The sequence below is a fragment of the Lutjanus erythropterus genome, chromosome 13 (assembly GCF_056507025.1).
Source record: "Lutjanus erythropterus isolate fLutEry1 chromosome 13, fLutEry1.hap2, whole genome shotgun sequence".
Taxonomy (NCBI): Eukaryota; Metazoa; Chordata; class Actinopteri; order Lutjaniformes; family Lutjanidae; genus Lutjanus; species Lutjanus erythropterus.
In genome coordinates this window covers 19,826,305-19,840,286 of record NC_139329.1, presented here as the reverse complement: position 1 = coordinate 19,840,286, position 13,982 = coordinate 19,826,305, and the positions used below count along the sequence as shown (strand labels likewise).

The window sequence follows — 13,982 nt, the reverse complement described above, 5'->3', positions numbered from 1 at the left end:
TCTTAATAGCCTAAGTGCAGCTTCAGATCTGGAATTTTTTTGAGGTTGTCCCATACTAGAGACTAAAAAGACTAAATATCTTCTTACTCTGATCATGTGTGTTCCTGCTCATTATGGACTCTCCAGCTGCCCTTCAAACAGGTTATGAAATCTAAACATGCCTTTCAAAGCTCTGACCCCTTGTTTGGTTCAGCGCTCGCCTGAGAATCAACAGAGAAAATGTTCCACATTTACCACATTACTCAAATTTTCAATGGGTTGAATGCAAGAACGTTCTTGTGTTCTTATGCTAAATCTCTTTTACTTTCCTCTGTGTGTTTCAAGTTGGATTCACTAAACTCTCTTGAGTGAACAAACCTGTCATAAACAACTTGTTTGTCTGATGAGTGTCACATGTTCATGAGGAGGTGTGTGTAATATAAAACTACCTATTCCACTCAGTTTTTGGGCAAATTACAGTATATTCACAAAAATGTCACCAAAGAGTAAAAAGAAGCGATTCACTCAATAGAACATCTTCGTATTCCTTCTTTCATTCAGTCTACCAAATGTTCTACTTCTAAATGATGATTCAGCTGCTTTTAGGTCTGACAACTGCCAAAAAATGTTGGAAGCCCCCTCATAAACTCTGGATTTCTGAATGGATCCAGTCCTTATTAGACATCTCTTCAGGGCTCTCTAAAGCTTGAACCAGTGGTGCAAAGAGAAAAACAACTGATACCTTGCGCAAAGCATTAGGGAAAGTAAAATCAAGTTATATACAATACTGTCTGTGGCCTATCAAGATATGTCTGCATTGTTTGTTTGTTTGTTTGTTTTCTTCCTATGGCAGTTTACTTCAAAACTTCATTAAAAAAAGACCCTTCATATTCATTCTGATTATACCATTATACTTCTTACGTCAAGCAAGTGTAGCAAGGCACAGTATGAGTCAGACAGTCCGGATCACTTGCAAATCTTGTTTGTACCCAAGAGAAAATTCTGATTAAGAGAAAACTGGTGCATTTTATTAATTCTCTTAAATCACATAATTGTGCTAGGAAACAATAAATCAATTAGTATGAGCTTTTCTTGTGTGAGGCCCAATGTGTCCTGTTGATTTCATCTACAAGTTTTGCTTAATTCATTATTCTGTTATTAAGAGGTTGAAATGTTAACTGTTGAAGAACAGGAACCACTTGAAGATTTGCAAAGTAAAATTAGCTGAACTTACCTGGTAGAAAACCTGAGATACTCTTTGTTGGCTTGTCAGGTGGTGTTGCAATGGTTAGCATTTTCACCTCACAGCAAGAAAGTCATGGCTTTGATTCCCATTCTGGCGTGGGTTTTCCTATCGTCAAACACATCTATGCATGTGTAAGTTCTCTAGTCAGTACACTGCTGGTCCCCAGCGCTGCACAGCAGCTGCCCACTGCTCCTAATTCTAGGATGGGTTAAATGCAGAGACTAAATCTCACTGTACATTGTACTCTGCATAGTTGTATATATGATAATAAAGCTGACCATAACTTTTGAGCAATTGGCATTGCCATTCTAAACTAGAAAACCTAAGACATGATTTATGCTCTTCATACACTCACAGACTTGTGTTACTATATTCATGTGGACCTGTCACTGATTAAATGTATTCTCAAGCCCCATTTATGTCGATGATGATAAAGATTTAAAAAATTCCGACATCAACATATTGGCTGATGTTGCAATTAATGAACCCTCAAATGTGCTTATCAAACAGTCATGGCAAAGATATGTAACGGAGGCAGGATATTTTACAGTTACAACCATAATAAATATTATTAACATACTGCATAGGCATATATATTAAACTTGAAATAAGAAAATGGATCAAATATACATACAATGCCGCTATAAAACTGAGAAAACTAAAAACAACAAAAACAATAAGCAGTATGATCTGCCAAAAGGAAAAAAAAGCTCTGTAATTAGCACACACTGGGCAACAGATACACCAGTATTGATATAGCTGTGATAGGCAGTTATCAGCCAATACTATCAGCTGACCAATATATCTGTCTGGTTCTACCTCAAACAGCCCTTTAAACTTGATTGGTCCAGCATTTTTAGTTTAACAAGCCCACACGCACAAACACACACATCCACAGTTGAACTTCATGAACAAATTCTCTGGCAATGGTTTGGACTTTTCACTCTCTTTGTCCTTTACTTCCATTGACCTTCTAATATATGTGTGTGTGTGTGTGTGTGTGTGTGTGTGTGTGTGTAGTAATAATAGTATTCGTAACCCACATTAATAATCATTATCACTAACATGGTGTGGACGACAAATTTTCCAATCATAAACTATGTTGGCACTGACACTAAAGAGGTCACACTCATACCTCAGATTGCTGTAAGACAGATAAAATACATGTGAAGGTTTGACTGCAGTTTTATTACAGATTACTGCTGCTACTGTAGTATTACAAAGTATTAGATGAAAGCAACACAGACAGTTTACAAAAGGACACTTTAAGCAACTCTCACATGAACATGAAGATTTAGTGAAGTGGGATATTTACAGCAAAATGCTCTCATCAATTTTAAGTTAAATAACACATTTTTAAAATTCAAGTCATACTGAATGTAACAATAAAGTGCTTTCATGCTTTCCTATTAAACAATTGACCTGTAAGAGCAACTACAGAAACTGGACATATGCTGAACTGACACTAAGAGAAAAGCAGAAGACTATAAAGCTTCAAATAACACTTTAATAGTCAACATTAACCGTGATGCTTAATTTGGATAATGTGAAAGGCAAAGCATTATAAGGCCTTACAAATGATTAAATCAATTAAGGCTCAAAAACAGACTTTATAGTGACAACAATCAAAATAATCCTCCATAAACAGTTACAATTTGTAGTTAAAAAGCACTCTACACTGTAGTTGTCCTCTCTGGATCACTGGTTAAGAGACACACTATCTGTTAAGAAGCGTACAGACAGTTCCTGGATTAGGGTTAGTGGTTATTTTGGCTAATTGTGCGTAGTGTGGGGTTTTGGGTGAAGGGTTAACTAGGTTTGATTGGAGGTTATTCTTGGTTTCTGTCCACACTGAAGTAAAGCTACTTGTTCACAGAGGGAGATGACGGTGCTTTTAAGAGACGGGGTGGATTAGCTCTGAGCTCAGCAGGATCACCATTGATGACGAAAGTACACATTAGTCAGGTAGGACAGAGGCTTTTCTGGTTCACAGTTTTCTTTGTTTACATACACAGTGCCTAAGTGGTTGTTTCTGTATGAATGCCAAAATACCTAGGACTCTAGTTCCTCTGCAGTAAACTGCCCGTAATGGCCAACAACTCTGTGGTCTGAAAGGAAACTCCCATCTATGCTGGCCCACACCACCATGAAACTGGAGGCCATGATGTCAAAGAATACAGAAACACTGGACAACTTATTTTAAGTGTTGATCATCATATCTGTAGGTTATTATAACACCGTACTCATCAGAATAAATGCTTAGATCAGGGAACATGGCAACATCTCTACATCAGTAGCTTGTGCTACCGCTATCATGCTTGCACTAATAGGCTACAATGTTATCATATACCACACTGACTTTTACTACAATAAAATTACAATGGACAAATTTTAGCTGCTAAATGCTCCACTAGGTTTGTCAGCTAGTTGCTAGCTGACAAAACCTAGTCAGAGAATGAACTTGAGAAAGTGATCATTTTAACCAAAAACATTTTCATCTTTTTCTCCCCTCTCTCCTGATGATCAGCTGTTTGTGTTTCTTTCATCATCTGCACCCTTTTTTGTTTTTTGCAATCTTGCCACACTCCAAGAACTTAGCAAATTATTTGATGAGTACAATGTTATTATTACTGATAAAAATGATAGTCAAAGACACAAGTTAAAAAACATAATTATCCTTTTTACTGCATCTACTAGCAGGTGAGATCAGATGATCAAGGACCAACCCTGTCTCCTAAAAATTATCTCTATATGGTTCTAATTTGGAGCAACAAATATGTTTTGCTAGAATTTCTATTAATATAATAAAAAATGTTGTTAACTAGCGTATCTAACAAGTTAACAAGTCAAACATCCACTCCATAAATGCAGTGCTTCAGTCACTCAGAAACATTGCCTCTGGACATAATCCCATCAGTATGTCTGTCGATTGGGAAAACAATTTGGCATTATATAAATGTCGTTTCTAGGAGACAGGGTTGCAGGGACTGACATCAAGGGCTTATTTTTGACCCTACTTATGTCACTGATGCAACAAAGGACCCTGGGTAACTTCATTTGTTGATAAAGGCGTCTGGCTAGGTTGGAGGTGTCGTCTTAGCCGTAACTGTGAGGACTGCGAGGGTTAATGGGAGAAGAGTCTTCCCTCCCGCTCTGTCCAATCAGCTGGTAGAGACGGTGGCTGAGGTTTTGAACCTGACAGGTGCCCAGGACACACCCCACCCTCATCAGATGTCCATGGCCCCTCCCGCCGCCACTGTGGGCATGACGACGACCTCGTGACCCACGATGCCAGCCCGGCACTTCCTGTAGCACACTGTCGCTTTGGTCAGGCAATGGGTTGGCCAACCTCAGCGGGGGTTCTTTGTGCAGCTGGGCCCTCCAGATGATATGCCTGTCTCCCTGGGTGATGTGGTTGTCAATGGCAACAGAGAGATCAGATGCAGAAGGCACGATGGCAGTGTCAGAAGACTTTGGGTATTTAGAGGTTTTGGGTAAATTCAACCTGAGAAACAGAAAAGGAGAGAGAAAATGTTTACAGCAAAAAACACACAGTCCATTCACATACGATGCTGAGCAGTCACGCGTGTGTCGCCTGCTTGGGTTTCTGAGTGAAATTGAATCACTACTACAGGATGAAATGCCTCACAAGAAGTCAGGCTTGTAGTCCAGGAAAGTCTCGACCTGTGGCCTCTTCTTTTTTTTTTCAGGGAATGAAACAGAGAAAGAGCAGATTGAAAGAGAAAGTGAGAAGGAAAGATGTAAGGAGAGATAGACAGAGGGTGATGAAAAGGTGCAAGTCTACTTCTGTAGCTGTCTTGTCCAGCTGCACTATCTCTGGATCTGATAGTGTGCATGTGTGTGTGTCTGCAATTCATTATAATATAACAGCTTGCACTTAACTCATGATCTTATTGCTTGTGTGTGATCTCTCGGTCCATACCTAGTTGGGAATAAATACATAGAAAGCGAAACTGTTCCCCCTTCATTGTCATTCAGTTATTGTCACTCATTTCCAGAGTGACTAGTGGCCATTTGGTGGTGTAATTTCTTTGCGGTGACAAAATACAACATTATCAAAATCTTTTTTGGCATTTGGATTTGGAAAGCATGTCTATTATGGCATGGGTCCTCAACAGGGGGTCCACAGAGTCACCAAAATTATTATAGTAATATTATCAAGTGTAGCCTACAGACACTCTCGTAAGCCACAACAATTGTTTTGTAACTCCCAAGAGCAAAACACTCTGGCATTAGTCATGCTCTGAAAAACATTAATGTTGGCCTGCGTCCCCGCAGAGTTGATTATTGTATTAGTACTTAGGGCAGTATTGCACAGTTTGTGTGTGTAATGGCTGCTCATTTCACTTACAGGGAAAGTACTGTTATTTTTCACCACTAGCTCCCAAGGAGAGAGTAAAGAGAGTCCTGCTGCTTTTCTTGGATGTGGTAGCTGTTCCTTCAGCTTTTTATTCAGAATCTAAACCCAATTCCTTGTTATCAATGGTCACCATGGCACGAAAAGTGTCAACAACTGTGCAACTCTACAAGTCGGCACTCGCTGTTAGCTCTTGAATTGCCTCTGAACTGTTGTCCTAAATTAAGCAAAACACATTCAACAAGCATTTTTCCAAAACGTGTTCTTTTAAAATCTCATGTCATGTTCACGTGGACCTGCATTATGCAGTTAAAGGGTGACGAGCTGTTTCTTCTTTACATGTCTTTTAGTCAATAATTAAGACCCACCGTGTAAAATGCCTGCTAGCAACCCCTAAAGGTTTCTCTGCTTCCTGCACCAATCTGGAGCAAAGTGGTTTAAACCAACAACAACCAACTGACACTGCTATCCGCTCCATCACCAACACGGCTAATATTTCTAGTTAATCAACAACAGTACAGAGCTGACAACAACAGAGCTGACATATCTTAGAACAGGAGAGGGAGAAACAGATGATGAGAGAAAGACAATGAAAACCACAGAGCACAATGTAGACAGATGTAAGAGGCTCCACCACCACCACTCCTCTGGAGTGTGTTTTAAGTACTTTTCTTTCTCACCTCCCTGCTGTCTAGCCTGACCTTTTTCTCACATTGTCACAATAGCTTTTTGGGTTTTCATTCATCCCCACACTCCTTCAGATGTTCTAGAGTTCAGCTGCAAGAGGGCCGGTCTGTTTGGCCATAGGACCAATAACAAATTATGCAATTCTTAGTGTAGATGATGTAAAGCAGCAGGGGACACGGGGCAGCTGGGGCTTTTTAGACAGTTTGGAGAAGCAGAGAGGAATCCCAGCACAGAAGTTAAGCAATGAACTGCTGTGGTCGGGATCAGCAGCAAAATATATTTGAGCCTCTTTGCGAGGTAAAATGACTGATTTACCTATGGAGTTTGCTTGGTTTGAAGAGAGCAAGAGTGCTGTTTGACTGCAAAGTAAAGCGGTGAAAATATTCTAAATATGGCCATGGTAATACACTGACTATGGATACACATCTCATACACCCCCTCAGTTCAAATAATCTGAACTACCCCTTTAATATGTTCTGAATAGTAGATTGAATACTGGAAAATGTCACACATTGATAAACAATTCTTGGCCACACTGATGATGAAACAGGTATTAAATTGCTTCTACACTGGATTAAAGAGGTCTTATAAAGTGTTAAATTTAACTTGGTGAATCCAGCAGAAACCCAGGCAGATTAAATCAACTGCGGGTGACTTAATCTGTGTTTACGGATGTTGATTTTGCCTGTGCTCAGCTACTTTACCAATCACATGATGTACAACTGTCCTGCAAAGAAGATCAGACGGTCTATTTGTGTGGATATTTGTGTGTGCGCACACATACACACCTTCCCCTTTCACAAGTGTTGGCTATTCATGAGGTGAGAAACAAAGAATAATGGGTGAGGGACAGATGGAGCGAGATAATGTTTGTTTGTTTGGGGTGAAAAATGGGCCAGAATACCATATGATCTTGATCCTGTAAGTAATCCGGACTGGTATTCTGATCACTCTTCTGGCCGGACACCTTGGACTCTCACTGCCAACACACACACACGCACACACACACACAGTGGCAGCTTGAGAGATTGCCCAACTCTATTAGCTCTGAACTGTTTTTAATAGATGCTGAATTGTGGCAGTTCTGGACAAAAGTCACACAGACACACACCCACACAGGCATGGTGTTGGTTGGTTGGGCACACACGTGCAAGTGACACGTGATGACTGCCTGGCAACAAACAAGATTTTACAACACAAAAACATCCACACATACCCGGTGCAAACACTATACAATGTGTGCTTTATATGTGCATGCTCAGGTGCACATTCCCTACTATCTTTACCTCTTTCCTACACAAAAGACACACATATGCACACACATGCATACACGGTTAAAAGGCCACCTGCGGTGAGGTTTAAAACACTGTGGTCTCTGGAGGAAAAGGCACTTGGCGCAGAGGTGCCTCCCAATACAAGGAAATGTAGGCCACTGAACTGCTTGCCAGTGTCACACAACCAGCACAGGTAGAATCACCAACTGCACCAGCATGCATCAGTGAACTTATACAAGTGTACGTCTGTGTCAAAGATATGGTATTTGTACAGCGAGACTCTACAGCCATGCTGGTGGCTCTGTGAGGTTGTACGAAGGCACAGCTGCACTTGTGCTAAATGCTGTCAGTAGGGGTTGGCAGATTGATCCACACAGTATTGATATGAAGTCTTGACTTCAGTATCTACAGGAGCTTCCATTAGACCGATACCATAAAGAAAATCAATCCATCACATGTTAGATGACATCCTGGGCACATTAACATTTTCCTTAGTGTGACAATATTGCAATCTCTGCAGCTTGTGTGCATTCGTGTGCTTTTCTTTATTGTCTTGTGTTTAAACATGCAGATAATAAATTATGGAGAATTTTACAAACAACAATTGCTGTCGTGTTTGGCAAATTATGTGGTGGTAACATATTCAGAAGTAGAATAGTAGTTAATTAGAACATATTTAGCTCCCTCACATGTTAGCAGATTAGCTGTTTTTAAGTATTGACATTGGTGATCCTGGCCATGGTATTAAACTAGATTTGTGGTATCTCCCACCCCTAGATGTCAGCGTGCTAACATGCTGATATTTAGTAGGTTTAATGTTTTACAGTGTTCACCATCTTCGGTCAGTGAGTTAGCATGCTAACATGTACTAAGGACTGAACAGCTGAGGCTGATGGGAATGTCATTAGTTTTGCGTGAATTTGGCCATAAACAAAAGTATTGGACAATTTTGACCCCCAACTGAGATGAAAAGTAAGGGGATCACCAAATGTTTAAGTTCATCCTCTAGGGCCCTTGAATATCTGTAGCAGATTTCACAACATTCATGCAATATTTCTTGAAATATTTCAGGAGCGAAAAATGAAGGTGCAAGATGAGAAGTCATTAGGATTTATTGTCTGGGAATGATTAATGGTGGACAGTTTTGTACCAACCCATCCACTTGCCAAAGTAATTCACACAATAAATGACAATCAGCTGGTGGTTCTAGAGGAAAAGTCAGAGGATCACCAAAGTCACTGGGTTTTGTCAAAGGGATGAATGAATGTCATGAATGTATGTACAAAACTGGACCAATCCATCTAATGGTTGTTGAAATTAGAGCTCTACTGATTAAACAATTATTAATTGATTATAAAATTAATTGCCAAATATTATGATAATTGATTAATCAGCTAGTGTATTTGTTTCAGAAAAAAGAAAGAAAGAAAATTCTCTGACTCCATTTTCTCAATGTGAACATTTTCTGGTTTCTTTACTCCTTTATGATAGTACACTTGATATCTATGGACAAAACAAGACATCTGAGGACGTCATCTTGGGCTTTGGCAAACACTGATCAACAGATTTCACTATTTTGCGACATTTTATAAATCAAACAACTAATCAGTTAATCGAGAAAATAACGAACAGATTAATCGATAATTAAATAATCATTAGTTGCAGCCCTGCTTGAGATATTGGTGGACTGACCAGCTTATGGGCCAAAGAGCAATGCTGGCAACATGTCAGGAGAGTCTGTTTTGAGGTTTTGATGAATGCTGCATGACAGCAGTACGAGTTGAAGTGAACATTCACACATTTATTTCTGTACTTTTGTATCTGCACTTTCAACTAGGACCTCTCAGAGTTTCTCTCTCTGAGAACCTGTGGAGAGTCTGAGAGCAAAAGGAGCGTCTCCAACATTCCTCCCAAGTTAGAGCGCAGCATGGGGTTCTTCACAGAGGAACTGAACACACACACACACACACGCATACACACACACACACACACACACACACACACACACACACACACACACACACACACACACACACACTTTCCTGTTGTAATTCCTCAAAACTACTTTGTGCAAAGCAAACTTTTTGTCCCTATGAGATCCCCACTGTTTCACTAACAGTCATTGTTGCTGGGTCTAGTCATTCCTTTTCTCTCTGTCTTTTCTAAATTAAAAGGGGATCCTTCAGTTTTTCTTTCTCTTGTCCTTTAATTCTTTTGAGGCATTTTGTTAAGTGCCAGCAACAGTATCATGTTACATCTATCAGTGTTGAGTCACACTGAGATCCTCTCTCCTCTCTCTTCAGGGATTTTTTTTTGTTGACACCTACTGCGACCCAGCCTAATAAAACCTTCACAGAGTTCACAATGCAAAAATAAAGAGTATTATGTACTGCGTGTATGTAGAGACAAATGAATACTACGTTTATAGCTTGTTATTAAGATACATCAGCAAGGAATCCCTTTACTTGAACTATGGGCAAACTGTATTCACAGTAATATGAGATTAAAGTGTAATAAAACTATTAATCACAGATAAATCTCTGTTACATAAGATTCAAAGGACCCACCCTCCCCCTCTCTCATTCAAAAAAACACAAAATAACAAAGCAAGACATCTTGTCTGACCACAGAGGCTACTGGAAAATAAAGTGATGCTGCATGGGTGTGCATGTGACAGAAATTTGATGCTGTGCCTCGGTCACAAGATGCCCTCACGTCGACAACTATCGCAACCTACAAACGGCTGTATGAGGAGTGTGTCTTTGTAGTCTGCCTTACTCTGAGGGCAGTTTGTTTGCTGCTTGGCCCCTCGGTATGTAGCTACATGTATCCCTGTCCCAAATCCCACTAAATCACCCTCACCTCTGTCTCACCTCCTGCTGCTGAGAGGAATTACCTCACCCTGCTGCTGGACCTTTTTCTCACATTAATGACTGCCAGAGGGCAAGACACAGACAAACCTTTAATGTTTTCTAGCTGCTGCCCTTCAACACTGCGACTAATCATTATTATCATTATTGATAAAACTGTTTTTTTTTCCTTTATTTAATCAATTGTTAATAGTGACCCAAAAATACCCATCACAAGTTCACATAGCCCAAGGTGATATCTTCAAAATACAGTTGTTCTGATATGGATCCCAGTGTTGGAAGATGCCTTTCATACAGCCTAAAATGTTGTATCAGTGAGGACACAAGTCTATGCACCAATCCGATACCACATAATTTATTAACCTCACAACTGGACCCTGGAACTTCCCAGCAGCATTTTCCCCCCCAGGATGGTGAAGACATCTACTATGGCATTCACTCTCTCTATGTATTTGTCTATGTTTTACATAGGGTTTACCCTGAGCCAGGCCATACAACAGTGATAACAATCATATCACATCCATACAGGCTTAGTAGTACAGCTGTTAAAAAAAAAATCAGACTGGTACTGGTAAGTTCAGGTATCAGACACAGTATCAGGAAGGATAAAAATGGTATTGGAACATCTTGGATTCAAACGTCTTGTCAATTTAAAATAACATGAAACAGAGAAAAGCAGCAAATCTTCATACTGGAGAAGATAGAACCAGAAAATGTTTGTGTATTTGCTTGATAAATGACTTTAATGGTTAATCAATTATCAAAATACCTAGTACTTTACTCTGCACAGTAGAGCTGCAACAATCAGTTGATTAATCGATTTGTTGCCAACTATTAGATTGATTGCCAACTATTTTGATGATCGATAAATCATTTTGAGTCATTAAAAGAGTCCAAATTCTCAGATTTTTCTGACATTTCGTGGACTAAACAACTATTCAGTTTATCCAAAAATGACTGACAGACTAAACATAATAATCATTAGTTGCAACTCTACCACACAGTTTATTTTAATCCCAAAAATACATAATATAATAGAATAGAATAGAATAGAATATAGGACATATTGTGAGGATATGGATGTGCTGTTCTACCACTGATGAGCAATAAGGTACAATAAAGTTGTAAAGTATTATTAACAGCGGCCCTTGATAAAGTTATATTACTTACTATTTGGTGACAGATTTCCAGAGATTTGTGGGAAATGACTGTGAGCAAAAACAAAAACAAAAAACAAAATATAAAGCGAAGTTTTGCTCCTTAAGTCAGTCACCGTCAGTCACGCTTCAGTGTGTAAATACTGAGTGAGGCAGTTGTTACCTGGGTCTGTGAGTGAAGCTCTGCAGAGTCAAAGCTCGGGACTGGATCTCCAGAGGCAGGAAGCCGAGCAGCAGGCACAGCCACGCCGGCAGCAGCGCACACATGGCGGCGCAGTGGAGACGCGCTGCCCGGAGGGAGGGGATGGACGGATCTCAGAAAACCAAACTATTATAGATAGATGGTAGCTATTTTAACTGCGTAAAAAAATCCAGTGAAAACGCTGACGGAATTGACAAATAAAGTTATTTCTAAGAACTAAATTGTCCCATACAGAGAAGTGACCTTGATAGCATCACCAGTGTTGTCTGCTGCATCCTCTCTGCACACTGGCCTCCTGGCTTTCAATGAGAAAATCCTCGGAAAAAAAAAAGACGTGAAACTTAGAAACTCATTGACGCGCACACCGGGAGCAACTGGAGTCCTGAGCTCTCTCATTTATAAAGCCTGATTGAGGGAGCAGGAAGAGGAGGAGGTGGAGGAGGAGGAGGAGGAGGTAGAAGGCTTATTGTCTGCCCTAACCTCTAATGAACCTCACAATCTAATTAAACCTCAAGAACTTCAATCGTCTCATATAATCTGGGTTATAAAGGTGAAGTACATTTGCCGTATTTGTTTGGGTGTTTTTTTAATGTAGGATCACAGAGACCTTTATAGATTTTTATTATCATTTAATTTAGTTTCTTTTTACTCAGTGAACTTAGATTTGTGGCCATAGTGAGCTTGACCTACTTAGAAATGAACTGCTGAACTCATCATTAACATAGTGAGGTCATGTTAAAGTCCATCTATTCATCAGTGAATAGGGGAGACAGGGGACGGATGCAACACTAGACCAAATAGACCAACCAGATCTTCATGTATTAAGCTTACATCATGTCTGCTAATTACACACACCATTTAACGATGATTCATATTACATATCATTCACAATATTTATTTGAAAGGAAGACAGAAGTTGCAACTGACCTCAACCAGGGGGACAGTTGCAACATGATCAGGGGACGGTTGCTCCATCTTAAAAATACATTAAATTTCACTGATTAACGTTTGCTTTATGTCTCAATGAGCATAGCATTTAAAATAGGCTGTTTACAGTCATAATCATTATTTGGTAATACTTATTAAATAATAGTTATTGAGTTTTGTTTATTTATTGCACAAAACTGCATCTGTTTTAAAAAGTAATCTTTGTCTTTATCAATTCATACAAATGGTCAGGAAAACAATTCACCTGGTGAAAAAATAAGTTTGTTTTCAATAAATGCAGCAGCAGATGTTGAACGTGTCTTCTGTCTTCCTGGTGGGCAGTGGGTCTAACTGAGTATGTGCAGTATGCGCATCATCACTTTAGCATGTTTCTGATTTGAGACATGCATTGTTGCAACTGTCCCCTGTTGCAGCTGTCCCCAGTCTGCCCTACACACAACATGTTTCTTTTACTGTAACATAACTTTATTTATTCTGAAAACCGGTTAAAACTGTTGATATGGGGGTTACTGAAAATGCTCTATATTAGGCACCTGTGTCAGTTTTTTTTGGTCTTCTGACAGCTTTATCCTTTGTTAAATTGACAAAATGAGAAATCAGACTTATAGTGGAGTTTGTGCTGAAGAAGAGGATGCCATGTATACCGCACACAAGTGCTAAATAAAGACAGAAATCCAAAATCAACCATGAGTCCAGTAAAAAAAGACACTATAAGAGAAGTAATATCAAGCTATAAAAGTTTACAATGACAGCCAGCAGGTGTTAGTGAGACCTTGAAGTGTGATTGTAGGCGATTGATTAGAAAATGATAAATACAATTATCCATCAATAATTAGCTCACAGTAAAAAGATAAGAGATGAATGAAGGGCCTTACAGTGTAGCTCCTGCTTCTTTCTTATTGCCCGACAGAGAAATCACATGTTGTATCTGAACTGTACGTACAGTAAAAGCTTTGTCAGTCTAGTTTTATGCCCGGTGTGTATTTGCCCTTTTTAAAAGCTCTGCCTCTGGTGCAGCTGAGGTTCTTGTGACATTTGTAAATTTAACTGCAAAAACTGACATTTATCTTTGAAACCTAGCACGGGATTCAATCTCAATGAAAACGAAAAAGCACTCCTGTGGCTTCATATGCAAAAGATTTTCTTGTAGAGGACAGCATTTACAGCATTTAACCAGGCTGCTTTATTTAAATGATTGTAGTGAAGTTGCAGCAGTGTATGAACTGAGTGACATGAGTTAT

At 39.5% G+C, this 13,982-nt stretch overlaps 1 protein-coding gene across 1 annotated transcript; it reads right to left on the bottom strand.

Annotated features, from left to right (window-relative positions):
* Window positions 1-2,392: 2,392 nt before the first annotated feature.
* On the bottom strand, window positions 2,393-12,159 carry adm2b (adrenomedullin 2b). Its single transcript, XM_084733903.1, has 2 exons — window positions 11,755-12,159; window positions 2,393-4,730 (listed from the first exon to the last, which is right to left on the bottom strand). The coding sequence occupies exons 1-2, from the start codon at window positions 11,856-11,858 to the stop codon at window positions 4,322-4,324; spliced, it is 513 nt and encodes a 170-aa protein (XP_084590029.1). The 5' UTR covers window positions 11,859-12,159; the 3' UTR covers window positions 2,393-4,321.
* Window positions 12,160-13,982: the final 1,823 nt, after the last annotated feature.

What these genes read in the sequence shown, in the direction of transcription:
- adm2b (XM_084733903.1), bottom strand. Translation starts at nt 11,858, where the DNA reads ATGTGTGCGCTGCTGCCGGCGTGGCTGTGCCTGCTGCTCGGCTTCCTG. An exon ending in AGCTTCACTCACAGACCCAG is followed by an intron (nt 4,731 to 11,754) that starts GTAACAACTGCC and finishes TCTGTTTCTCAG; the next exon opens with GTTGAATTTACCCAAAACCT.